At 34.5% G+C, this 25,372-nt stretch overlaps 1 protein-coding gene across 14 annotated transcripts in view; it reads left to right on the forward strand.

Annotated features, from left to right (window-relative positions):
* MYCBP2 (MYC binding protein 2) overlaps positions 1-25,372 on the forward strand; it is a 259,127-nt gene that overhangs the window by 36,397 nt on the left and 197,358 nt on the right. For all 14 annotated transcript variants that reach the window (XM_072782680.1, XM_072782681.1, XM_072782690.1 and 11 more), the window contains exons 4-10: positions 4,999-5,152; positions 9,424-9,620; positions 17,727-17,969; positions 18,185-18,256; positions 19,828-19,924; positions 23,846-23,919; positions 24,058-24,196. In XM_072782680.1, the coding sequence (XP_072638781.1) occupies positions 4,999-5,152; positions 9,424-9,620; positions 17,727-17,969; positions 18,185-18,256; positions 19,828-19,924; positions 23,846-23,919; positions 24,058-24,196 (976 nt within the window). The remainder of the gene's footprint in view (positions 1-4,998; positions 5,153-9,423; positions 9,621-17,726; positions 17,970-18,184; positions 18,257-19,827; positions 19,925-23,845; positions 23,920-24,057; positions 24,197-25,372) is intronic.

Here is a 25,372-nt window from a genome sequence, read left to right on the forward strand (position 1 = left end):
GATTTTGTCTTGTGATTTGGAAATATTGAAGATTTAAAGCAAAGGAGTTTGATCAGACTTGTATTTTAGTAAAGTTACTTGGGTACTAGTAAGACAGATCACTAGAGGGTGGTAAGATTAGAGCAGAGGGGCCAGTGAGATAGCTATTACAGTTGTTGAGGAGGGGTTACTGAGGCTTGGAATGAGGGTAGTGGTAGTGTTTGGCATATAGGAAGTGTTAAGAAAGTAGAATTGACAGGAATTAGTAATTAGTTGATGATGAAGGCTGAAAGAGAAGGTGGAATCTAAGCATATTTCTAAAGTTTCTGAGTGACAATGCCATTTACCGCAGGAGGGAGAACTGGAAGAGAAACAGTACTGTGCTGGAATGATGATGAAGTTTAGTTCTGGCCATACTGAGTTTGAGGTCCTGTGAGGTATCCCATGTACACTATATAGGGCTGAAGTTCCAAAGAAAGGTCCCAGCTAAAAATAGAGATTTGGGAGCTATCACCGTGTGGGGGAAGAAAGTGAAACAAAATTCTGTTAGAGATAGAATGGGGGTGGGATCCAGGACATAGCTTAAATTGTTAGCTTTGAAAAGTTGTAAGGACACTTTTGGGTGTCAAGAGAAAGGGAAGAAGTTGCTAGTAGTCATAGATAAATTTGTATGTTAGAGGATAGGAACTTAGACATTTCACACCCAGACTTTCTAAGAAGCAGAATTCTTTCTCTTCTTTTTGCTCTGCTCTTTTTCCTCCTCTGCTGCTACACTTCCTCCACCCTTCCTTTTGTTCCCCTCAAGATTTTTGTTTGTAAAATAATTTTATTTATTTTATTTGTATTTGTATTTTTTATTTGTAAATATCATCTCTACCAAATTTTATTTATTTTATAAAATTTGTTTATTTTATTTGTATTTTCATTTTTTATTTGTAAATATCATCTCTACCAAATATTTCCTTTATATAAAAAATTCTGAAAGAATTTTCCCTCTGTGGTAATACATATAAATCTACTTTTGGTTTCCTCTTGAGCTTTTTCAGTGTATTTTGGAAGTATTAGAATGGATTCTAGGACTTTTATTTTTTTTTTTTATTTTTTTTTTCATTTTCTTTTTTATTTTATTTTATTTTATTTATTTATGATAGTCAGAGAGAGAGAGAGAGAGAGAGAGGCAGAGACACAGGCAGAGGGAGAAGCAGGCTCCATGCACCGGGAGCCTGATGTGGGATTCGATCCCAGGTCTCCAGGATCGTGCCCTGGGCCAAAGGCAGGCGCCAAACCACTGCGCCACCCAGGGATCCCCGGATTCTAGGACTTTTAAAGCAGTTTTTAACGTATAGTTGACATATAATGTTATTACTGGTTTCAAGTATGCAACATACAGATAATTCTGTACATTTCGAAATGTTCACCATAAGTGTAGTCACTACATGTTGCCACGCAACATCATTATGATATTATTGATAATATTCTCTATGCAGTACTTTGTATCTCCAGGAATTATTTATTTTATATCTGCAAGTTATAATCCTCTTCATCTATTTTTGCTTATCCCCTACCCCCTCCCTCTGGGACTTTTTAATAGAACAAGATACAATTTCTAATGGCAAAGAGCTTATTATTACATCGAAATGTAACTAAACTTTCATGTTCATACATGTTAGTGTAATAATATAGTCACTTTTGGAAATAATATGATTTGAGGAGAGCAAAAATAAAACCTTGAAAGGCTCATTGTGTCATTTTTCTTTGGCTGAGCATGTTTTTATCTCACTTTTTCCCAGCAATGACATTGAACTGGCCATATCAGATAGTTATTTGAGTTTGTGTCCTTAAAATAGAATAGCCTTCAGGATTTAATGGTTAAAAGCAACTGTAGGGCACCCTGGTGGCTCAGTGGTTTAGCGCTGCCTTCAGCCTGGGGTGTTATCCTGGAGACCCGGGATCAAGTCCCATGTCGGGCTCCCTGCATGGAGCCTGCTTTCTCCCTCTGCCTGTGTCTCTGCCTTTCTCTGTCTCTGTGTCTGTCATGAATAAATAAATAACATCTTAAAAAAAAAAAAAAGCAACTGTAAAGGAAAAAATTAGTACATTTAGAAAAGACTACTTATTGAAGAAAAGTGGAATACTGTGTGGTAGGTGGTTAGTTATGGTTTATCATTGAAAGTATTGAAGCTTAGTGTGTTATTATAATTGACCACTCTATTTGAAAGTTATATTTATTTTGCTGACCATAAAGGCAGATATTTGAAAAGTGCAGAACACTTTATACAAAGAAGAAATAGATATTAAAAAATAGAAATCCTTTTTAAAACCCTGTTAACCAAAATATACCCACTATAAGCATTTTTATATATACACATTAAAAATATATTATTTCTGCACAAATGAAATCAGATTGTATTTGCTCTACTATATTTTTATCTCCTTATACTCTTCCTTTCTAATACTGAGTGAGTGGAAAGTATAGTATGTTCTCAGTGACTATAAGGCCTCGATGTGTAAGTGCAATTTCAAAGTTGATATGTATGGTAAAATAACCTCAGCCAAACCTCAGGGGAAAAATCATCACAACATCTTTTCTTTCTCAGTTCAATAATGTCAAAGGTAGATATGGTGGAAAACTTGAAGTTGATTTTTATTTTGTTGTATATTGAAAACATACCATTATTCTGGAAACAAAGTAGTTTTCCCCTGTATTAAAAAAAATTTTGTGAAGTATAAGGTACAGATGAGAGAATCTACAGTGGTTAACCTAGACAGTTTCTCTTATCATTTGACTAACATTTTATGGGTATATCTCACCAAAACCAGCCAGTGTTCTGTTCCTAAGCAGTGTACCTGAGTTGCCTATTGTCATACAGTTGGTATTACACTCTAAACTTACCAGAGAGAAAATTTGGGAACTTGTTCAGAAGTAGCCTTACTCTTTGTGGTAAGGTTCAAGATTTTCTCTGTTACTGCAGGAATTTTGTATAAATAAGCCCTAGCTAAAAATGTTATCTGTGAATAATATCTCCTTTGGATTTTGAAAAGTCATGACTGGTAGCAGTAGAGTAAGCATTCTTGAAGACTGAAAGGATATAGTTGTAGACTCCCATTGACCTGAGAATACAGCCCCACATTTTGTGTTTAATAGATCCTTGAGTTCAGATTCATTTCATGTAAGTACATAAGCAGATAGAAATCTTGAATAGCACGTTTTTATATTTTAGTTTATTCCAGGAAAAGAAACTATATCACCTGGAAAATTTTCACTGCTTAATGCATTTAATCAGTTGAAACTTTATACAAGCAACTTCTGTAATCTTAGCTATAATTAAGTCTGCTAGGATTTTGGATAACTTCTCTATAGACAGTCCTGTTAGTTATTTTGACTTCTCAGTCACATCTGTATTCTTTAGAAACCTTGCAAATGATTATCAAAACTGCAACTAACTTGCTTGCAGCTGATTTGACTGTTGTCTGGAAAATATATATCTGAGTTGCAGTGGTTTTTAGCACACAACTGAGAGAGCAATTAAACAAATTTATTATATGCCTATTGTGTCAGGCACTGGGCTAGCTAAAGGCAATATCAAGCTAGTTCAGACATGCTCCTTGTCTGTAAGGAGACCACAGTTAGAAAAAAGAAAACAAAAATAGTCAGCTACACTGTAATATAATAAATGCTATGATAGAAGTTTCCACTGGGTAAGAGTCATGTATAAGGATATCTGTTAAAGTATAAATTCTTAGAAGACGGGTTAGTGTAATGTGTATTTTCATTATATCCTGTAGTGAGTTGCCCAAAATAAATGCTTATGAAATATTTATGTAATACATGAATTAACGCACAAATCTCAGCCTAGAGAATATTCTTTTGCTGTTATGTCCAGTAGAATTAATGCTTTTATACATTTCTACTAATTAGTCTTATTTTAAGTTTTTCTGTTGCTTCTCCACATAATTTAACACCTTCTGAAAAGATCTTGTACATCTGTTTCTTAAAATATTGGCACTGACTGAGAAATGTAATTTCATTGTCTGTTGTTCTGTCAATCCTCTCAAGGTATCTCCCACTACCAGGTCATCACATTTCTCTGTCAATCTTTAGCTGCAGATTTCTCTTTTACTAGATACTGAGTTAGATTTTTCCCTGGTCCTGATGAGAAATGATAAGATAATTAAACTAAAAATAGCAGTGATCTTTTAATTAGGCAGTTTTTAATTCTTTTTGTGATAAACCCTAGAAGATGAGGGAACACCATCAGTAAATAATAATGTTATTGTGATTGTGCCCTTATAGGGAGGGCTAAGATGAAAAGCTTTTTAAATATATTCATTGGGGTGCCTGGGTGGCTGAGTGGTCTCAACGTCTGCCTTTGGCTCAGGATCCTGGGATCAAGTCCGTGTGTGTATGTGTGTGTGTGTCCCACATTGGGCTCCTTGCAGGGAGCCTGCCTCTCCCTCTACCTACGTCTCTGCCTCTCTCCTTTGTCTCTCATGAATAAATAAATAAAATCTTTTAAAAAATAAATCTCTTCATTGAATGAGTTATGTTGACTTTTTTTTCTGTGTGAGTTATCATGACTTTTAATGAAATAATGCTGATTTGTACTTGAGTATGGCCAAATGAATTTTTAAAATAATAGAGGTTTTTTTTTTTTTTTTCTTTTTTTTTTCTGAGTGAGTGTAACCTGGTATCTAGTGCAGTCTTAGAATTTTCATCTTATTTTGTTATGGCTTCCTTATGTTATAGCTACTTTTAAAGTAGTGCCATTATTTTTTAACCTTCCATATAACTAGATAGTTTACTGAATCTTGAAATTAAACATGTGGGTGGTTGTGTTATTTTTTTTATGTGTTTTTTCTTTTTCTTTTTAAATATGGCAGCATTAATCATTTGCTGTGGAAATAGGCTGTACTGGTTCAGTTGCCTGGAAAGCATTATTAGCTTACCTGTTAGAAGATGTGTGTGTGTGTATATATGTATATATACATATATATCAAAATTTTTTTTATCTTAAACAGATCATTGAGGTTGGACTTTGTGAAGTTTTTGAATTGATCAAGGAGACACGATTTTCTCATCCATCCTTGTGCCTCAGGAGTCTCCAGGCCCTGCTTAATGTACTTCAGGGTCAGCAGCCAGAAGGCCTCCAGTCAGAGCCACCCGAGGTCCTAGGTAAGTGCTCAGGGGGCATTGAATGAAATCTATAAATTTAAATAGCTTCTCCTATGAAGCATATGCAGCAGCCTGTAATGCATTTGTTTTTGTTTTGTTTGTGTTTTTGTTTTTAGTATGATACTGAAACAGCAGGGATATAAATTTTCAGGTATTTTGCTATGTTCTACTAAAGTTACAGTTTAAGACTTCTCTAGTTCATGCACAGACATTTCTTGATTATTGTCATGATGGGGAAAAAAGCAAAACATAAGTCCTTGGAACCCGGAAGTAATCCTAAACCCTATAGTTACCATTAACTTAAATTGTTCTAATTAAACCTTAGGCCAAAATAGCAAACTTTGAATTTCTCTAACTTTATGTGTTATTCTGGGTAGTTAAAAAAGTGGAAAGAGAGGAAACAAATGCTACCAACCCAAACAGCACATCTAGTTTCCCAACAGAGGGCATTTCTTTGGTATTCATTATAAATAAAAATCCATTTTTATTGTAGATAATGCCTTGTGGATTAGTGGCAACTTCCAATAAGTAAAAATACTTGCTTTTTTGTAAAGTGTATTTGGATTTTATTAATGCACACCTTTTGTGTTACTGATAGAGGTTCAACATATAATCCTATATAAGCAAGTTAGGAGCTCCTAAAGAAGAAATAGAGATGGGGGCAAAAATTTGAAAACAGTTGGCTAATTGTTTTTCTCTGACGCTAACCATGGGCCTTGAGAGTCTAGATTTTTCTAAATCTCAAGCATTAGTTCATATCAGAGTCATGTGGGCCCTATCTGTGAATTTTCTGATTCAGTAGATTCAGCATGGGGCCCACGAATTTGCATTTAGAAAGGTTTCTGGGTGATATGCTAGTGCCTGGGAACCACACTGCTGGTGTGGACTAGAGTTTGATCTTTTTTTTCTAGTTGGCTGTTTGGTGTTTATTAGACCCACATGTGAGAACCTCACATTGGTCTTGTTTTGGGTGGTTTTTTAGGGGGGAGGGATCACATGATGATTAGATTTTGTGTTTGATTTTTTTGTTGTTTGGTTTAGTGGGGGAGGTGAGTGCTTGCAAGGAAAACAAGCTAAATATTTTTAAAAAACCAATACCTCCCCTGCCCCATGTTATTAAATACTAGTACTAAATAAAAGCTGTCATATGGTAAGAAGCAGGCACCTTGTTGACTCTCCTTTTGGTAACAGCAATGATCATATTACTATTGTGACACTTTATTTGGCATTACAGCATCTTACTAAAGCTTTTATTTATTTGATTGATTTTATTTGAGAATATTTTGCTGTTTCTAGCTCTGGTTTGTCAATTAACAAATAATTGAAATATTTAAAATATCCACTAAAATCTGTATATCTTACTTGTTACTTTGAATAACGTGCTAAGCATTTCTTTTTCTTAGATCTTCTGGCATACGATCGTCTTTTATCAGTTGTTACACAGCTTGTTTTGTATCCAGTCTATATTAAATACTCCCTTTCCTTTACTGTTTTCAAAATAGATCTTGTTCTTAATACTGGTTTTGAAATTATGTGTGCTTTAGCTTAAACATCTTCTATTTATTAAAACTTTTACCTGATTAATATGTCTGGGTTTTTTTTTTTTTTACCTTGTTAACAGTTTCAGATGATGCTATACCTCTTTGGTCTATCTTTTATCTTTTAGTGTCTATTTCTTATCTCTTCACTGCTTTGACTTATTTTTCTATTGAGGGAGTTACCATCATTTTATATTTCTTATTTTGTTAAATTAGCTCAAAGATGTAATTTGTTTCTTTCAAACTAAATTTCTGTTGAAATCTGCCTCTTTTTTCCTTTAATCTAGTAGCATAATCACATTAATACACTTCAGGTTTTTTTCATGAAAAAATTTGGTTTTATTCATAAAAATATAGGTATATGTGTATTACTGTCAGGTAGGGAAAATACAGGTGTATATGTATTTCTGGATACACCAAGCTCCTTTTCTTAGCAAATGGATTTTGATTTAGAAATTGTTTAGTTAAAAAAAAATCACTTTTCTTACATCCATTTTTCTGTTCTTTTAAGGTTGGAATATATGTTTTTAAGTCTTCACTTAAATGTAATAGTATCTCCTATGTTCTGGGCTAAAAGTGTAAAATTCAGGGGTGGTCAATACAGACATTGTTGCTGTTATTATGGGACTTAGCATCAGATAGTTGGACATGTGTGATTACAGATATGTGTAAATAGTATGGGGGAAAGTAGAGGGAGTTCTGGGAGTCTGTAACAGGCTTCCTTGAAGATGGAGATTTGAAGAATGAGTACGAAGGAGTTTGCTGAATTTCTAGGCAGAAAGGGCAGCATGCAATAAGTGTCTGATACAGGAAGGAGAACGACTGAACAGAGATTGGCTGGCTGGAATATGGAGAGTCAGGGAGGGAGGACTTTGCCATGAGTGAGGAGGGAGGCGGGGACGGGATCATGTGAAGCTTCATAGGCTGTGTTACAGGAGCCTCATGGCTATTGTTCTAGGAGAAATGGAAAGTCATTCGCTATTTCCTGATGCTTTAAAAAAAGTTCTTTATTTTATAGCGCTTAAAGTGTTCCATTCCCCTTAAATCTAACTTTTTTGATGACAGGCATTCTGCCTTGTTTGCCAGAGTACTATCACAACCCAGAATAGTTTCTCATGTTCAGGAAGAATTCAGTAAATATTTGCTGACTAATTAAAGATGAAGGGCCAGAAGGATAATGATGGAAAGTAGAATGGACAGAGTTGGGACAGATGAAAGGATGACGGGAAAGAAGGAAAGTTGGAGGGAAAGGTGAAGGGAAGGAGAGAGTGGGATGCACAGGCATGTGAAGGAGGGAGGGAGAACGGAATGAAGGAAGAAGGAACAAACAAAGGGATGAGTGGATTTTAAATAAAAATACAGATTTTGGGTTTAAAAAATTCTCTTTGGCTATAAAAGGGCAAAAGTGAACAGAGATTCACTGTTCTCTGTTAACAGAGAAACTAGAAGCTAGTTTATGAACACTGTTGTAGTCTGAGTCCAAGGTGGTGGGTGATAGCACGGATTGGGAAGACGGTCAGGACCTGCTAGAGCATGCAGAGGTGTTAGGAAGAGAACTTGACAGGGCTTCATTGGTGTGCGAGATACAGGAAATGAAGAAGAGCACAGGAAGGCTAGGCTTCTGTGAGGTAACAAACAAACCCCACAAGGTCTTTTAACTTCCAGAGAGTTGCAGTTCACAAATTCTTTCTCTTGTTTTCTTTTTCCCTCTCCTTTATCTTTCTCAATTTTGCAGTTTTTTTCTGATTTTCTTTCTTTCTCTTTCTGTCTGGAGTGATCACTTGTAAGGATTTTCAAATTCCCTTTCCGTTCTGCAGAAGAAATACCCAGAAGTCTGTTGATTCAGTCTTGGACAAAGTTGTTCCGGGAATTTTGTGTGGAAATTTCTGGTGGCCATAGGACATTCAGGGGTTACTTTACCATCTTTGCCACTAAATGGCTTTATCATGTCGGGAAAATCTCTTTATCTCCCTGTCTCAATTTCATTGTCCATTAAAGGGGGAGAGTATCTGTCCTACTGACTTGGAGGTCTTTCTACAGAATAAAATGAATTATATACTCTCTTTATAAATTATAAATGTGAACTGTTGTTATGTTAGCAATAAAGCAGCTTTAAGACAAATGATAGCATGTGTTTTATGTATTCTCTTGTTTTGCAAATATATAATTTTCTTGATACTAACATTTTAAGAAGCTTGTATTCTTCCCACTCTAAAAGGTAAAATAGGGATGCCTGGGTGGGTGGCTCAGTGCTTGAGCATCTGCCTTCGGCTCAGGTCATGATCCCAGGGTCCGGGGATCAAGTGCCACATTAGGCTTCTCGGAGGGAGCCTGCTTCTCCCTCTGCCCATATCTCTGCCTCTCTCTCTGTCATGAATAAACAATAAAATCTTTAACATAAAAGGTAAAATAAGTGCAGTGAGTAGTCTGTTACTTGAGAGGATATTTCTTGAATGTGTGAATTGATCAAGACAAGTTTCTTTTAAACAATCTGGGATAGATTCTATTTTTATATTTACAAAAATAAGGGGTTGAATTAAATGTTCTCTGAGATCCTTTTTATATAAATATTCTAACTTTGGGAGGAAAGGGGTAACTAGAAAGGAAGTAGTGCAAAAGTAAGTGTTCTAGGTGTCTTAAATATTTTTTTTTAATGAGGCAAGGTAAAAATAAATCAATAGACACATTGATGTTCTGTATGTTGAATATAATTGAGTTCTATTTTATTTACAGAGTCTCTCTTCCAGCTCCTTTTGGAAATCACTGTTCGAAGTACTGGAATGAATGACAGCACAGGACAGTCTTTGACAGCACTTTCCTGTGCTTGCCTCTTTAGTTTGGTGGCTTCTTGGGGAGAAACAGGAAGGACACTTCAGGCCATCTCTGCTATCCTAACCAACAATGGCAGCCATGCTTGCCAAACAATACAGGTATTTCTTTTTTTTTTTTTTTCCAATACAGGTATTTCACTTAGAGCTGCTTAGATGGTTCCAAGATGCCAAGTTTGAATCTCACCTTAATTTCTGTCAGTAGGAATCCTCTGCTTTATCTCACTAATTAATAGTGATTTGATATATCCAAGGTTGATGTGTAAATAATCTACAGTGTATAAAGTAGTAAAATGAAGTTTGGCAGAAACTCTTGTATCTTTTTTTTTCTGTATAGATTCATCTCAGGGGATATTAAGGTATAATCTAAATGATGAGCTGAATTGCCAGTCCAGAGAGAGGAGGTGTTAGTGTTGGGGATGTGGAGGGAGAATGTTCTTGGTATCCATGTACTAAGGCATGGAATTAAGAGGAGTGGACTACTGAAGACTGAAAAAAGTTTAGTATAGTTTTAATATCGAGAGCTTTCAGCTAATAGACAGGACTTGCATGCATATCTGTGTGACTGTAATATTATGCTTAAACATTAGGCCTTGCACAACTCCAGATCCCCTGAATCAACAGCGGTTGAGGTTCTCTATAGACGTGCCCTGTCCCTGCATCCCTGTCTCCAGCCTCCACAACACCATATTAAAGCCTACTATCTTAATATGGCTTATAGTATTCTTCATGATTTGGTCTCATTCCATCTACTCACTTCATTTTACAGAACTATCTTCACCAGGCTATGGGTGGAGGAAGAAAAATCTTTCCTGAGAACATATAACTCTAACATTGCAAATTCTTTGAGATTCAAATGCATATTACCTATCTTGTTGCAAAAAGCTTAAGCTGAGAGTTTAAAATAGGGCAGGGATGATAGTACAATAAGGTATCTTGTTGAAGAAGACCAAAATCCTTTTTGGAGGAATGAACTCCAGGTTTCAAAGGCTTCCCACAGACAAAACACGTCTGAGTTCACAAATAAACAAAAAGCGCATAGAAAAAAAAAGCACCATCATTCAGAGTTAGTAGAAACAAATATAACAGAATCAGTCCTGCCTAGTCTGTATATATTGAAATTATTTGAAATAGATATAAAACGCATATATATATTTAATATGGTAAATTAATACAAGTATCACAAGTATAATTAAGGAATAAGAATATAAAAACAAATCAGATGGGTCAGAAAATGAACCAGATTGAACTGGAAATAAAATAATTACAATCTGAAATTTTAAAGGTGAGTTAACCATTGGATATAAAAGAGGAAGAGGGATCCCTGGGTGGCGCAGCGGTTTGGCGCCTGCCTTTGGCCCAGGGCGCGATCCTGGAGACCCGGGATCGAATCCCACATCGGGCTCCCGGTGCATGGAGCCTGCTTCTCCCTCTGCCTGAGTCTCTGCCTCTCTCTCTCTCTCTCTCTCTCTCTGTGACTATCATAAATAAATAAAAATTAAAAAAAAATAAAATAAAAGAGGAAGAAATTATTCAGAATGCAACACAGAGAGACAAAGAAGATACAAAAGGCAAAATAAGAAATGTGAATGGAGAATGAGAAAGCCTGGTGTATCAACTTAATTTGAGTTTCACAAGGCAATAATGCATTTGTGTAGAGCAGTACTTGAAATAATATGTAAGGTTTTCCAAAATTGGTAAATGACATAGAATCCTCAGAATAAGGAAGTCTAGTTTATCAGAATAAATTCTCTAGGTCCTGCCACAGTGTTGGTGAGAGAAAATCAATAGGAGAGAAAAGGAGGAAATCTGAGACTTCTTATTGTAGTACTGGGTTGTCTTAAAACTTTAGTACATTTTTAGAAAGCATGAGAGAAATAGAGTTATGTTGAAGAAACATGTTAATTTCTGCTTCCTTCCTAGTCTCCACAAAGGTTATAATAAAGGAATTTTTTTAAGTTTAGATTTTTAAGAATGGAACATATTTTTGAAAAAATAGAAATTGGAGAAAGCTTAAATTGTCTTAAGAGGCTAATTCCCATAGAAAGTACATTGATTTTCACCTAAAATTCCAGATGGGATTTGGAATTAGTAGTAATAGGTGGTGAGGGCAGAGCTAAAAATTCATTAGAAATCTATGTAACAGAAGGTAGAGAACCCCAGAGCTGTTCTTTTGCCCTTTGTAGCCAAGCAGCTGTTGTTTTCTCATACCCCCAGAGATAGGTTTGCTGTCTGAAGAGACTGAACTAGAGAGGCCAGGGAAACTAACTACAGTTGAGAGTGGAAATAGGAGCTGGGCGAAAATGGAGATTAAATGAAAATCTTTGTATTGATGATGAAGTTTCTTAATCTTGTTTCCAGAACACTGGCCATAGACTTATTATAGCTTTTAGGAAAAAGACTGGCAGATTCTTCTTTGGAGAAAGAGTGAGAAAAGATCCACAAATGCAGACATTTGGTGGAGAGATGGAGGTGAGGGAGGAGTCCTCCAATGAAACTCCCAATCTTACTTAGTGTGATCGTTTTTGAGGTGAGCTCAAATCAGGTGATCTGACAAATCCTGTCTACTCATGCCAAGTTTCCTACCAGTTTTTTAGTAGCTTACTCTTAAAAATAAGTGTACAATCAGATAATTTGTTTTTTGGGTGTTGAGTTTGGTAAATTATTTATAGATTTTTGGATACTAACCCTTTATCACATATATCATTTGCAAATATCTTCTTCCATTTTGACGGGTGCTTTTTAGTTTTGTTGATTGTTTCCTTCCCTGTATAGAAGCTTTTTATCTTGATGAAATCCCAGTAGTTCATTTTTGCTTTTCTTTCCCTTGCCTCCAGAGATGTGTCTAGTAAGAAGTTGCTACAGCCGATGTCGAAGTGGTTGTTGCCTGCGTTCTCCTCTAGAATTTTGATGGTTTTTCTGTCTCACATTTAGATCTTTCATCTACTTTGAGTTTATTTTTTGTGTATGATGTAAGAAAGTGGTCCAGTTTCATTTTTCTGCATATGGCTGTCCGGTTTTCCCAACACCATTTGTTGAATAGACTCTCTTTCCTCCACTGGATAATCTTTCCTGTTTTGTCAAACATTAGTTGACCATATAGTCGAGGGTCCATTTCTGGTTTTCTGTTCTCTTTAATTGATGATCTGTGTGTCTGTTTTGTGCCAATACTGTTTTGATGATTACAGCTTTGTAATATAGCTTGAAGTCTGGAATTGTGATGCCTCTAGCTTTGCTTTTCTTTTTCAAAATTGCTTTGACTATTTGGGGTCTTTTGAGGTTCCATACAAATTTTAGGATTGTTCTAGTTCTGTGAAAAATGCTAGCGGGTATTTTGATAGGGATTGCATTAAATGTGTAGATCACTTTGGTCAATATAGACATTTTAACGATATTTGTTCTACTCCATGAGCATGGAATGTTTTTCCATTTCTTTGTGTCCTCTTCAGTTTCTTTCATCTGTTCTGTAGTTTTCGGAGTGAAGATCTTTTACCTCTTTGGTTAGATTTATTTCTAGGTATCTTAACGGTTTTTGGTACAATTATAAATTGGACAATTCCTTGATTTCTTTTTCTGTTGCTTCATTATTGCTGTATTAAAATGCAGCAGGTTTCTGTACATTGATTTTGTATTCTATGGCTTGACTGAATTCATGTATCAGTTTTAGCAATTTTTTGGTGGAGTCTTTCAGGTTTTCTACATAGAGTATTGTATCACCTGAGAATAGTGAAAGTTTGACTTCTGGCCGATTTGGATTCCTTTAATTTCTTTTTGTTTGATTGCTGAGGTTGGGATTTCCAGTACTATGTTAGGTAATGTTGATGACAGTGGATATCCCTGACTAATTCCTGACCACAGAGCAAAAATTTGTTTTTTCCCATCAAAGATTGTATTAGCTGTGAGTCTTTCATATATGGCCTTTATGATGTTGAGACATGTTCCATCTATCCCTACTTTGTTAAAGGTCTTTATCAAGAATTGATGCTGTATTTTGTCAGATGCTTTTTCTGCATCTATTGAGAAGATCATATAGTTCTTATCCTTTCTTTTATTAATGTGGTGTATCACGCCTATTGATTTGTGAATATCAAACCACCCTTGCAGCCCAGGAATAAATCCTACTTGACCATGATGAATGATTCTTTAAATATGCTGTTGGATTCGATTTGCTCTTGTTTAGTTTTTTTGCATCCATGTTCATCAGGGATATTGGCCTGATTCTCGTTTTTAGTGAGGTCTTTGTCTTGTTTTGGAATCAAGGTAATGCCGGCCTCATAGAATGAGGTTGTACCCCAAAAACAAATAATTCAGTTAAGAAATGGCAGAAGAGGGGCACCTGGTGGCTCAGTGGTTGAATGCCGCCTTTGGCTCAAGTCATGATCCTGGGGTCCTGGGATCGAGTCCCACATGAGGCTCCTGCATGGAGCCTACTTCTCCTCCCTCTGCTTATGTCTCTGCCTCTCTCTTTGTGTCTCTCATGAATAAATAAATAAAATCTTTAAAAAAAAAAAAAAAGAAATGACAGAAGAGGTAAGTAGACATTTTTTCCAAAGAAGACATACAGATTGCTAACACACCCATGAAAAGATACTCCAAGTCACTCATTGTCAGGGAAATACAAATCAAAACGACAGTGAGATATCACCTGACATTTGTCAGAACAGATGTTGGTGAGGATGCAGAGATAGGGAAACCCTCTTACACTGTTGGTGGGAATGCAAACTAGTGCAGCCATTTTGGAAAACAGTGTGGAAGTTTCTCAAAAAAGTTAAAAATAGAACTACCCTATGACTCAGCAGTTGCACCCCTAGATGATTAATCAAAGGATACAGAAATACTGATTCAAAGAGGCACATGCCCCTGATGTTTACATGCAGCATTATCAACAATAACCAAATTATGGAAAGAGCCCAAATGTCCATCAACGGATGAATGCATAAAGAAGATAATAGGGTGTGTGTGTGTGAGAGTGTAGTGGAATATTACTTAGCCACCAAAAAGAATGAAATGTTGCTATTTGCAACAACATAAGTGGATCTAGAGAGTATAATGCTAAGTGAAATAATACTGTCAAACACAAATAATCATAATTTCGCTGATATATGGAACAAAACAGATGAACATAGAGGAAAGAAAAAAAGATAAAGGCAAACTATAAAACAGACTCTATTTTGTTCTCTACAGAGAACAAAACAGACTATTTTGTTCTCTACAGAGAACAGAGGGTTGCTAGAGGGGAGTTGCCTGGGGGGGATGGGCTAAATGAGTGATGGGTATTAAGGAGGGCACTTGTGATGAATCACTAAATTCTACTCCTGAAACTAAAATTACTCTATAAGTTAACTAATTAAAATTTAAATAAAAACTTGAAATACTAAAACCAAACAAAAATAACAAAATAATTGTTATATAACAAAATAGTAACAAAAATAATTAAAACAAACAAAATAACAAAAATAATTAAAATACTGCAGCAGGAAAACAAAGTGTACGACCAAGTGCCACTAGGCTAACATGGAAAAACAAATCCTCCAAATCAATAATAATAGTAAAAGACACTTTGGATAAAAAGAATATAGAGAACAGAAGAAGCTCTAAGAAAGCTGTAATACTTCTTTTTTCTTTTTTATAATTTTTTAAAAGAATTTATTATTATTAATAAATAATAATTATTAATAAATAAATTATTTATTTATTTATTAGTGAGAGACAGAGAGAGAGAGAGAGAGAGAGAGGTACAGGCAGAGGTAGAAAGCTGGCTCTATGAAGGGAGCCTGACGTGGGACCTCAGCCTGGGTCTTCAGGATCATGCCCTGGGCCGAAGGCGTCACTAAACCGCTGAGCCACCCGGGCTGCCTGTAATATTTCAATGAGGAATAAAAGAAGCCTACTTATATTAAAACCAATATTCTATTTAAAAAAAAAACAAACTCAGAGAACGGGAAAGAATTTTTGTAAGTTAAGACAGCTAGCAATAAAATTAGAAGGGTTAGAAGATCAGGTTGCAGTCTCCAGAAAATAGAAAAGACAGAGAAAATAGGTGATATAAAATAAAATAAAATAAAATTAGAGGATTTAACCAGGAAATCCATTACCTAATAGGTATTCAAGCAGAGAGAAGGAAGTAAGAAATCTTACAAGGAAAGTTCCTATACCTGGAAGATACACATTTTCAGATTGACAGAACACACACTGAATGTCCAACATTCAATATGAAACAAAGACTCCTACCAAGATACAGCTTGGCAAATCAGAACACTGTTAATTAACAGATAATAAAGGTTCCAGAGAGCAAAGACATTATGTAACAAAGATGAAGCAGAATGGCATTGGATTTTTCAAAAGCAACTCTGGTATAGAAAATAACAGTGCTTTCAAAGTTCTGCGAGAAAATGATGTTCGGTACTTCTCAACCAGCAGTCGTGTTTGAAGGTTGATGAAGATACTTTGGAATAGGCAAGATAGAGAACAATTTTGACTTCTGCACCTGCCTCTTCCTTAGTCTAGACCAGAGCAGCGTCTCATGAGGTGTGTTGCCAAGTGGGAAAAGTAGAAATGGTGTGTTTGACTTTATTAAGGGGAGCATGGGGAACACTTAGGGGTAGATATAGAGGAAACTTAGCAAATGCAAAAATAGGGCAATTGTTGACTTAACAAAAAGAAAATTACACAAGGAGAGAAATGTAGTATGTTAACACAGTTTTTGGTTCATGAATCATGATTATACAGTCATAATAAATGAACTTTGAATACTAATTTAACCAGAAATTATCATATAGCTCAATTTTGAGTATTTGGGACAGAAGGAGGGGCATCATCATTCATTATAGGCACCAACAGAGAAAATATCTGAAGCAAAAAAATTAACAGTAGAAGCTTTGGCATAATAAATAGGAATGTGGATATTCTAGGTAAAAAAGTTTAAGATTAATATAGCTGCTTCTAGGGAGAAAATTTGTAGTATTCAGCTACATATATGTTCTGTATAATTTTATTATATATAGTATATGTTATAAATTATTATATGTAAGAAATTGTATAATTTGGTTAAGTCAGTGGCCTTAGAACTAGAAGGGGAAGAGAATGTATCTGTGAAAAGTGGGTCACTTACTACTGTGAAAGCTCTTCCCTCTACAAAATGCTACCCAATAGAAATATAATGTAGTCTACATATGTAATTAAAAGTTTTTTATTAGCCAAATTAAAAAGGTAAAAAGAAACAGGTGTGGTTAGCTATTTTAATGAGGTATTTCACTCAACTCAATATACCCACAAAATCATTTCAACATGTAGTTAATGTAAGAAGATTATTATTAAAATTCTGTATTCTTGTTTTTATACTAAGTCTTCAAAATCCAGTCTGTATTTTGTATTTAAAGCACTAACCACATTTCAAGAGCTCAGTGGTCACATGTGGCTAATGGCTGCCATATTGGACAGTGCAGCTGTAGAACTATGGCTGGTGGTGCCCTGGGGGCTGGGTATGTTGTTGAATGTGGTAAAAGAAAGACAAAAGATGAGGAACAAAATTCCCATGCTGGTGACTCAGTTACAGTGCCAGGTATTTAGCATGTCTTTGATAAATACTGGTTAAATTAATGCTGTGAATGAATACACAAATGAGTTTTCATTTCATGGAATATTGCTGAATTTGATGGACAGTACTCATAATGGAGAAACAAAGTAGAAGAGAAACATTGGAAATTTTATTTCATCTGTAGAAGGCACACCACAACGTTCTCTCATGTTTAAATTTGTGCTTTGTTGTGATAAAGGATATTATTAATAAGTATGAAATCATTCAAAAGATATTTTGGCTTGTGTGTATTCTAATCAATATAATTTTATTTATATCCAGTGTTCATACTTTTTACTAGTGTAGTATGTTTCCATCCACAAAACTTGAAATCGTAGGCAGAACTGGTTATTGAATGTTTTGGAGAAAGATGCATATTTCAGTGTTTTGAACCAAAAGTGCAAGTTAATATTCTTTGGATTTGACATTTTTATCTTGGGCTGCTTGAGATCTGCTTCTTATAGATAAGTTCCTATAGTTAGTGCTTTTTACTGATGTGTCAAACCATGATCATTCTGAACAATTTATTTTCTTATAAATGATCATGTATTACTGAAATATCTTTATTTCACCTGTTTCGTGTTTGGGACATTTAAAAATACATATTTATTTGTTTCTTATCTTTCAAATAGGTGCCAACGATACTAAATTCACTACAGAGAAGTGTACAAGCAGTGTTGGTGGGAAAAATTCAAATTCAGGACTGGTTTAGCAATGGCATTAAGAAAGCAGCTTTAATGCACAAGTGGCCATTAAAAGAAATATCCGTTGATGAAGATGATCAGTGTTTACTTCAGAATGATGGATTTTTTCTTTATCTGTTATGCAAGGATGGATTATACAAAATAGGCTCTGGATACAGTGGAACAGTTAGGGTAATGTAATTTCTTATAGTTCTTACTTATAGCAGAAGTTATGTCCATCCTGAATTGTGTGTTCTCAGTTTCATTTTTAGAGTACTATTTAATTTTAATGTAATATTTCTTTGAAAATCATGATGGAAACATAAATATTAAAAATCCATTTGTGGTGTTTTTCATCGATTATTAATTATGAAACTGTTCATGGACTGTTTTTTGTTACTTTGCAGGGCCATATATATAATTCTACATCTCGCATCCGAAACAGAAAAGAAAAAAAATCTTGGTTAGGATATGCTCAGGTAAGAGAATATCCACAATAAACCAAACTTTTCTGGCTTGTACTTGTTTGATCGATAAATAATATCACTTCTGTTTAAACAGATGTAGTGTATTTTTTAATATTATGGCTAATAACAGTGATGCAGTGTAATATAAAGATCATTGGCTTCGAATTTATAAGAGGTTTACTTTTAGTTCTGGCCCTGATCTTTCCTAGCTGAGTGACTTTGGACAATTGAGTTAACTTATTTGATCCTTGTTATTTAGCTATAAAATGGGAATAAAAATGTCTTCTGTTGGAGTTCTTATTTCAGTGTATTTCTAGGGACACCTGGGTGCCTCAGCAGTTGAGTGTCTGCCTTTGGCTCAGGGCGTGGTCCCGTGGTCCCCGGATCAAGTCCTGCATCGGGCTTCCCATATGGAGCCTGCTTCTTCCTCTGCCTATGTCTCTGCCTCTCTCTCTGTGTGTCTCTCATGAATAAATAAATAAAATCTTTTTTTTTTTTAAGTATTTTTCTAGATAAGAATCAGAGACCATCATTACCATTTGCAAATATGAATTGGGACTGTATCTGTGATCTGAGTCCAAATTAGAGCTTCTTGTACTAGACCCGTCATTATAAGTCTGGATCAGTACCTTCCAGGAAACAGTATGTGATCTGCCCAGTGAATAGATTCCTATATGGAGGATCACAAAAGAGAAAAAAGTTAGGCTATGTTGCTTTCTTAATGCGTGATCTCATCATTTGACTAATATGGCCAGATGGGTGTCAGCAGTCAGATACCTTACTGCACCTCCCATGGAGAGAAGCAGATGAAGGATAGACAAAGGGCCACAAGGGTTTATTTCCATACTATCCCTTCCCGAGAGGTAAAGTCCAAGCTGCCTTGTGGAAGGATATAGAATAAAGATATTCCTGCATACCTGTTTTGCTCAGCTCACAGCTGCTCATCATCATCAAATCATAAAAAATGAAAATATTTTGAAAATTAAAGAAATTGTTGTTATATGAAAAATAAATTCTATATCCACTATTAGGGAGATTTTGAAATTAAATTTTAAATGTCAAATTAATTAGTGATTATCTCTTAAAACTTGGTTCAAAACATCTTATTGAATTTTTATTTGCCAGTATAGTATTTTATGTAAGAAATAAGGACATGGAAATAGTTCCATGGCATATTGTTCCATCTAAAGCCACCACCCTCTTCATTCCTAAATATTAACCAAACTCCTAAAGCTATTTTTCCTTAAAGTATTTTTTGAAGCAGCAGTGGTCATTTCTCTTATTTACTTGGCAAGTGATAAAATAATTTGAACAAAATGTCCATATTGCCCTGTGTGGTATATCTAATAGATGTATGTGAGAATGTAATAAGTTAAATTAATACCCAGTAGTGTACAATTCTTCCTTTTATTAAAGCATACCCATGTTCTTATATTTTTAATCTTTAATCTGTTTTAGACATTAATATTTACATACTACCATACCTCAAAAAACTGTATAGATATGTGTGACTGCTCTTTCTGCCAAGTAGCTAGTGAAAAAATATTTTAACACTTAACAGCAAAATTTTTTGTTATTTTCAGGGTTTTTTATTATATAGAGATGTGAATAACCACAGCATGACAGCCATAAGAATAAGCCCTGAAACACTGGAACAGGATGGTACTGTAATTTTACCAGGTATGTTATTCAGTTAGCCATTTGTTTTTTTTCCACAGGTGATTTTAAGAGATATGCATGTTAGACCATTTGGATATATAAAAAGTGATTAGCAAGGAATAGTGATTGCTTACATTAGGGTGAAAAAAATCTTGACATACGAATCATTTTATAGTCTATATAAAATTAATGCATGTTAGGAAAACAGACATGAGCAATATAGTATAAAGTGTTTTAAAATTTGTTTTCAAATCACTGCGCATCTGCAACCTGATCTCTCATGCTCACCCCACCAAGATGGTTTCAGCTCCTGAATTAATGGGGTTGAGGTTACTTTGTTGTTCCTAATAAAAGTATTACTCTGGCTTTCCTATAACTTGATATGAAGAACCCTCTATTGATTTTTATTACTACTTTAACAACAGTGCACTTTAGGTTTTCCTCTTAATATTAATGAATTTTGGAAACATTTTAGAATGGATCAGGAATTTTTTTTAATTCCATCATTTACACATTTTAATAATACTCTGGTAAAGCACTTTGGACATAATTCATTTTGCTTTAATTTTGAAGTTGTACATACATATTTATCACTTAAACCATTGTCTAAAGTCTGGGTAGTGGATCTTAAATTTTGTAGAACACTGGGAAAACGTATAATATATTATCCATTGTAAGGTCCTTCAATTTGTATATATCTTTAATGCATAATGAAGGAGTTTGCTTAATATTAAAATCTTAAATGTTTAATGTGTCTATCAATTATTTCATGGAAAGCAGCAATATATTACTTCTAAGCACTTGACCAGATAAGAACTATTTCTGAAGAATACACTGGGAAGGATAATTGCTCCCAAGCTGCTTGTTAATTTTTAAATCATTCTTATAACTTCATCAAACATTTATTCGAACATTGCTATACACATAATATATCCAAATTAGTGTACATGACACTGTGTTAAGGTAAATGCCACATTTCATATGTGTTTCACACAAAAAAAGCTACTTTGGAAAACAGATAACTTATTAAAGCCATATTGTAAATAACTATCTATTTTCAGATATACCTACAGGGTTTTGTTTTGTTTTTTTCTTTTTCTTTTTTTAAATCACCACAAATCTTCGACCAACATGTCTCTGGTGATGATGGTGATGATGTTAATTTTAAAATAATTACAGGCACCCTCTTATGTAGATATAGATATAGATACACATACATACTTATATTTTTAAAAATCACATTTATTGTATAAGTATCTTATAAGCAAAAAAAATCAAAATTAATTGCCACCCTACTTCCCATATATAAACACTATTAGCATATTGGTAAATACCTTGTCTTTTTCCTGTGTATGAATGGATAGTGTAATAAAAAAAGAGGTCATATGCAGCCTAATGCATTTTAACCTATCCCTTTCACTTAATATGCTGAATATATTTCTAGACCATTAAATAGTCTTTCACAAAATTATATTACAAAATATATTTCATTGATTAATATATTGGAATAGAAGTTCCTTCCAATTTTTTACCATATAAATTACACTGTAGTGAGCATCCCTGTCACTCTGTTCATGCTATTTTAGAATAACATCCCAGAAGAAAAATTCTTAAATACACCCCTCCTCCCCCAACAAGTGAATACTAATATAAAGAATTTACTTTTGAGAAACCCTGATCAATTAATAAAGATTGTGACTGAGAAGATCATTTGAAAATGGTTTACCTATAGCTGTTTTATTTATTCCAACATGATAAAAAATGACTTGCTAATGTTTTTATTCAGTTTAAATCACTACATCATTTAACATAAGAAGTGCAACTTTTAACGGTACAAGTGTGGCTTTCTTGTTTCATAAATACGCACCATATACAAGGTGAAGAATGAGTCAAATTTTGGGAGGACAGTCCTGTGCTGTGTGTCTTCCTAACTGGCAGATGTTGCTTGATATTTTCCTGAAGATGCTGTCTTACTACATGCTGGATAAAGAAAGGATAAGGAGAAGATCTTTTTGAAATCATGCAGCAGGAAGACCTGCCCTCAAGCCTGAAGAAGCCTATCATCATTTTTCCATATCTTTGATCTGCACTGCAGTTTATTCAATAGCACTTTTTTCTCCATTGCTAGGGGCAACTCTGTAGTTTTCACATACAGACAGAGCAGAAGTAAATTGTCAGGTTCATAGATGCTAATGAATATACCATATTTAAAATTGACATAAATCTGATAATTCCTTGAGCTTCGTTCCAACCTGTCTTTGATTCTAACTTATAAATAAGTTATTTTCAACCTAGTATTGATGAAATTAGAATACTTTTTTCCCCATTGTCATTTTAGCCTTTATATGTTGGCTTATCTTTTATATTGTACCCTTATGTCATTTACTCTCCGTGTCTGGTGACAGATTACCTCAGATCATGAGAATTTTTGCCAGTCTTCTTGCGCCGCTTCACTCCTCACCCCTGCATTTATCTGAAATTATAATGAGTTTTTCTTCTTTGCTTTTTAGTTTAAAATCTTACTGCTTAGAGCTTGAGAAGCATCTTTCTTGCGCCTCTTTGTATTCTGTACAGTGGACTAGGAACTCTTTCTTTCGATTTCTCCTCTCTTTGATTACCAAGTCTCTTGGGCTACCAGTGGGCCTTGTCTCCCAGTTTCTATTTCCAGTTTGTGATCACTGAATTCTCTATTTGGTAAGGGTCTGCCTGTGTTTTGCGTATTTATAATAAGGAAGTATGCTAGTATGAAGCTCCTGGGCAAAGATATGGAGTAATCCAGCTTATTTGGGTGGGCTCCATTACTGCATTCCAAAACCAGAATTTTATGTTTTGTTGATTCAGGTGCAAATAGAAATGAAATAAAATTTTTTTTTGTATTGTAATTAATGGAGAGATTCATCCTAGTTCTCTGCAGTTATTTTGGGAAGTGTGTGTGCTCTTAAACTTGCTTGCTGAACATTTGTTTTTCCGAAAAGATATAGTTTATACTTAGATATTGATTTTGCTTGTAGTTTCATGTTATTTAATAGCAATCACTAACACATGTCCCAGTGGTCCTTCTGTAATACTGGTATCCCTTGTTATAGTGGCACTTGTGCATTATTTTGATCAAAGTATATATGCACTGTTCCACAGAGATCCATATAGTATTGACAAAACACATTATTCCAGCCAAAATATGTGAACACTTACAGACAAAGGAAATACATAAGCTTAGATGTGTTTGTTCTACAAAGCGTATGAACATTTAAAAATGTATAGCATGCTATGGGGCACCTGGCGGGCTCAGCCAGTAGAGCATGTGACTGTTGGTAATGGGGTCATGAATTCAAGCCCCATGTTGGGCATTGAGTTTACTAAAAACAAAAAAAAACACAAACCCACAAAAACGTATAGCATATCAAATGCTAAAAATGCTGGGAATAACAAACTTCAAAGTGAAAACTGTACAACCTATTCTGTTTAATAAAGCAAGGGATATCTGTAGTTGGATACCATAGACCTCAAATGCAGAAGCTTTTAGGTCTATATGTATTTTTCTGTGACACTAATGACTGTGATGTATGTCTGAGAGTAGAGTGTTGCCTACATCGCATGTGATTGTATTGAAATGATTATAACCAACATAGTTTGTTTACCATGGTGCATGTTTATTATCAAACTACATCCAATACTAATTCATTTTGAAATTAGGTGGGCTTTCAGGTCCTTGATTATGGAAGATTTATAAATGTAAGCACAGATGTAATAAGTAATAGTAGTTGAATTATTTAGTTCCTGCTAATTTGTAATTCTTTATTAAAAAGCACAGTATCCCTTTGAGTTTAAGTTTATCCTTATTGCGTGGAGAACTCTCATTCTGACTTCAACAGAGGAATAAAGTCATTTTATGAGCTGTTTGGTTATATTGTAATATAATTAGTTTTTCCTTTTTTTGTACAGATTGCCACACTGAAGGTCAAAATATTTTATTCACTGATGGAGAATATATTAATCAGATAGCTGCTTCAAGAGATGTAAGTACTTTGAATCATGAATAGCTAGTATAAACGAGATCCCCTTTTTCATGAATTATTTGACCTTAATTAGACAATAGAGAGCCTTGAAAAACAAGTTAATACAAAATATTACTCTGAATGTTTTATTTCTTTCAGGATGGCTTTGTTGTCAGAATATTTGCCACAAGTACTGAACCTGTGCTACAACAAGAATTACAACTTAAACTGGCCAGAAAATGTCTACATGCCTGTGGTATCTCACTATTTGATCTGGAAAAGGACTTGCATATTATAAGTAAGATAGCCAAATAAGCCTTTCTCCCATATTTAAATTTTCATATTTTTTATTCTTTTGAAAACTAATTGTCTTTTGAGCAGTATATTTTTTGTTTTGAGCAGTAATATTTTGGCAGTTACTTTGCTGTTACCACAAAGCTACTTACGAATTAATATCTAAAAGTGACTAGAAAATATAGCCTTTAAACAGTGTGTTATATGAACACCATTTTAAGGAAGTAACTATTAATTTTCTATTTTCATTTTGAATAGAGCAAATGAAAAGAAACTTAATTTACTAAGAATTATAGATTTTTATGTTTTATCTTTATTCAGTTACTTAAAATTTTCAAAACTTATATTGTAAATATTACTACATTAATAAACATAGTTCTCTCATTGAAACCTTTGATCGTTATTTGAACAGATTTTCAACATAGCCATAGAATGATCTCATAGATTGTGAAAATGGTAATTGGCCTAACAAACTGATTAATAATCTTTCATTTGGATACAGAAATAGAGACACAGTATTTCTCGGTCTACTACTGTGCTCTTACAGTGTCATAGTAGTACTTAGGATTCTTAGTTCTGGGCACTTGGGTGGCTCAGTGGTTGAGCATCTGCCTTTGGCTCAGGTTGTGATCCCAGGGTTCTGGGATCGAGTCCCACATCAGGCTCTCTATAGGGAGCCTGCTTCTCCCTCTGTATTGTCTCTGTCTCTCTGTGTGTGTCTCTCATGAATATAAATAAAATCTTTAAAAACAGACACAAAGGGATCTTTAGTTCCCACAAGGCTCTCAATTTTGGGTTGTCATGCTCTTCCAGGTTTAATGGGGCCATTTTTACTTGTGGGATTCTTTGCATGAATCCACCTTTTTTGACTATTATCTCATTAAATTGAATAAACTTCGCATGAGTGATTTACTTTGCATATTTTATTTAATTATTTAGTGTTTTTGTAATTCTTCATAGAAAAGTATGGAGTTGAAATTACAGTTTTTTTTTTTAAATTTAAATACCCATAAACTAATTAGGAGTTTGTATAATTAGTCATAAAATATGTCATATATAATTATTTACTCATAGTTTCACAATTTGAAAATGTGCATCAGGGTCTTTATGTGCACAAATATGTATTCAAATTGATGGAGTAGCTACATGAGATGTTCTTCTGTAGAAAAACATGGAATAA

Source organism: Canis lupus, chromosome 17 (assembly GCF_048164855.1).
Source record: "Canis lupus baileyi chromosome 17, mCanLup2.hap1, whole genome shotgun sequence".
Lineage (NCBI taxonomy): Eukaryota > Metazoa > Chordata > Mammalia > Carnivora > Canidae > Canis > Canis lupus.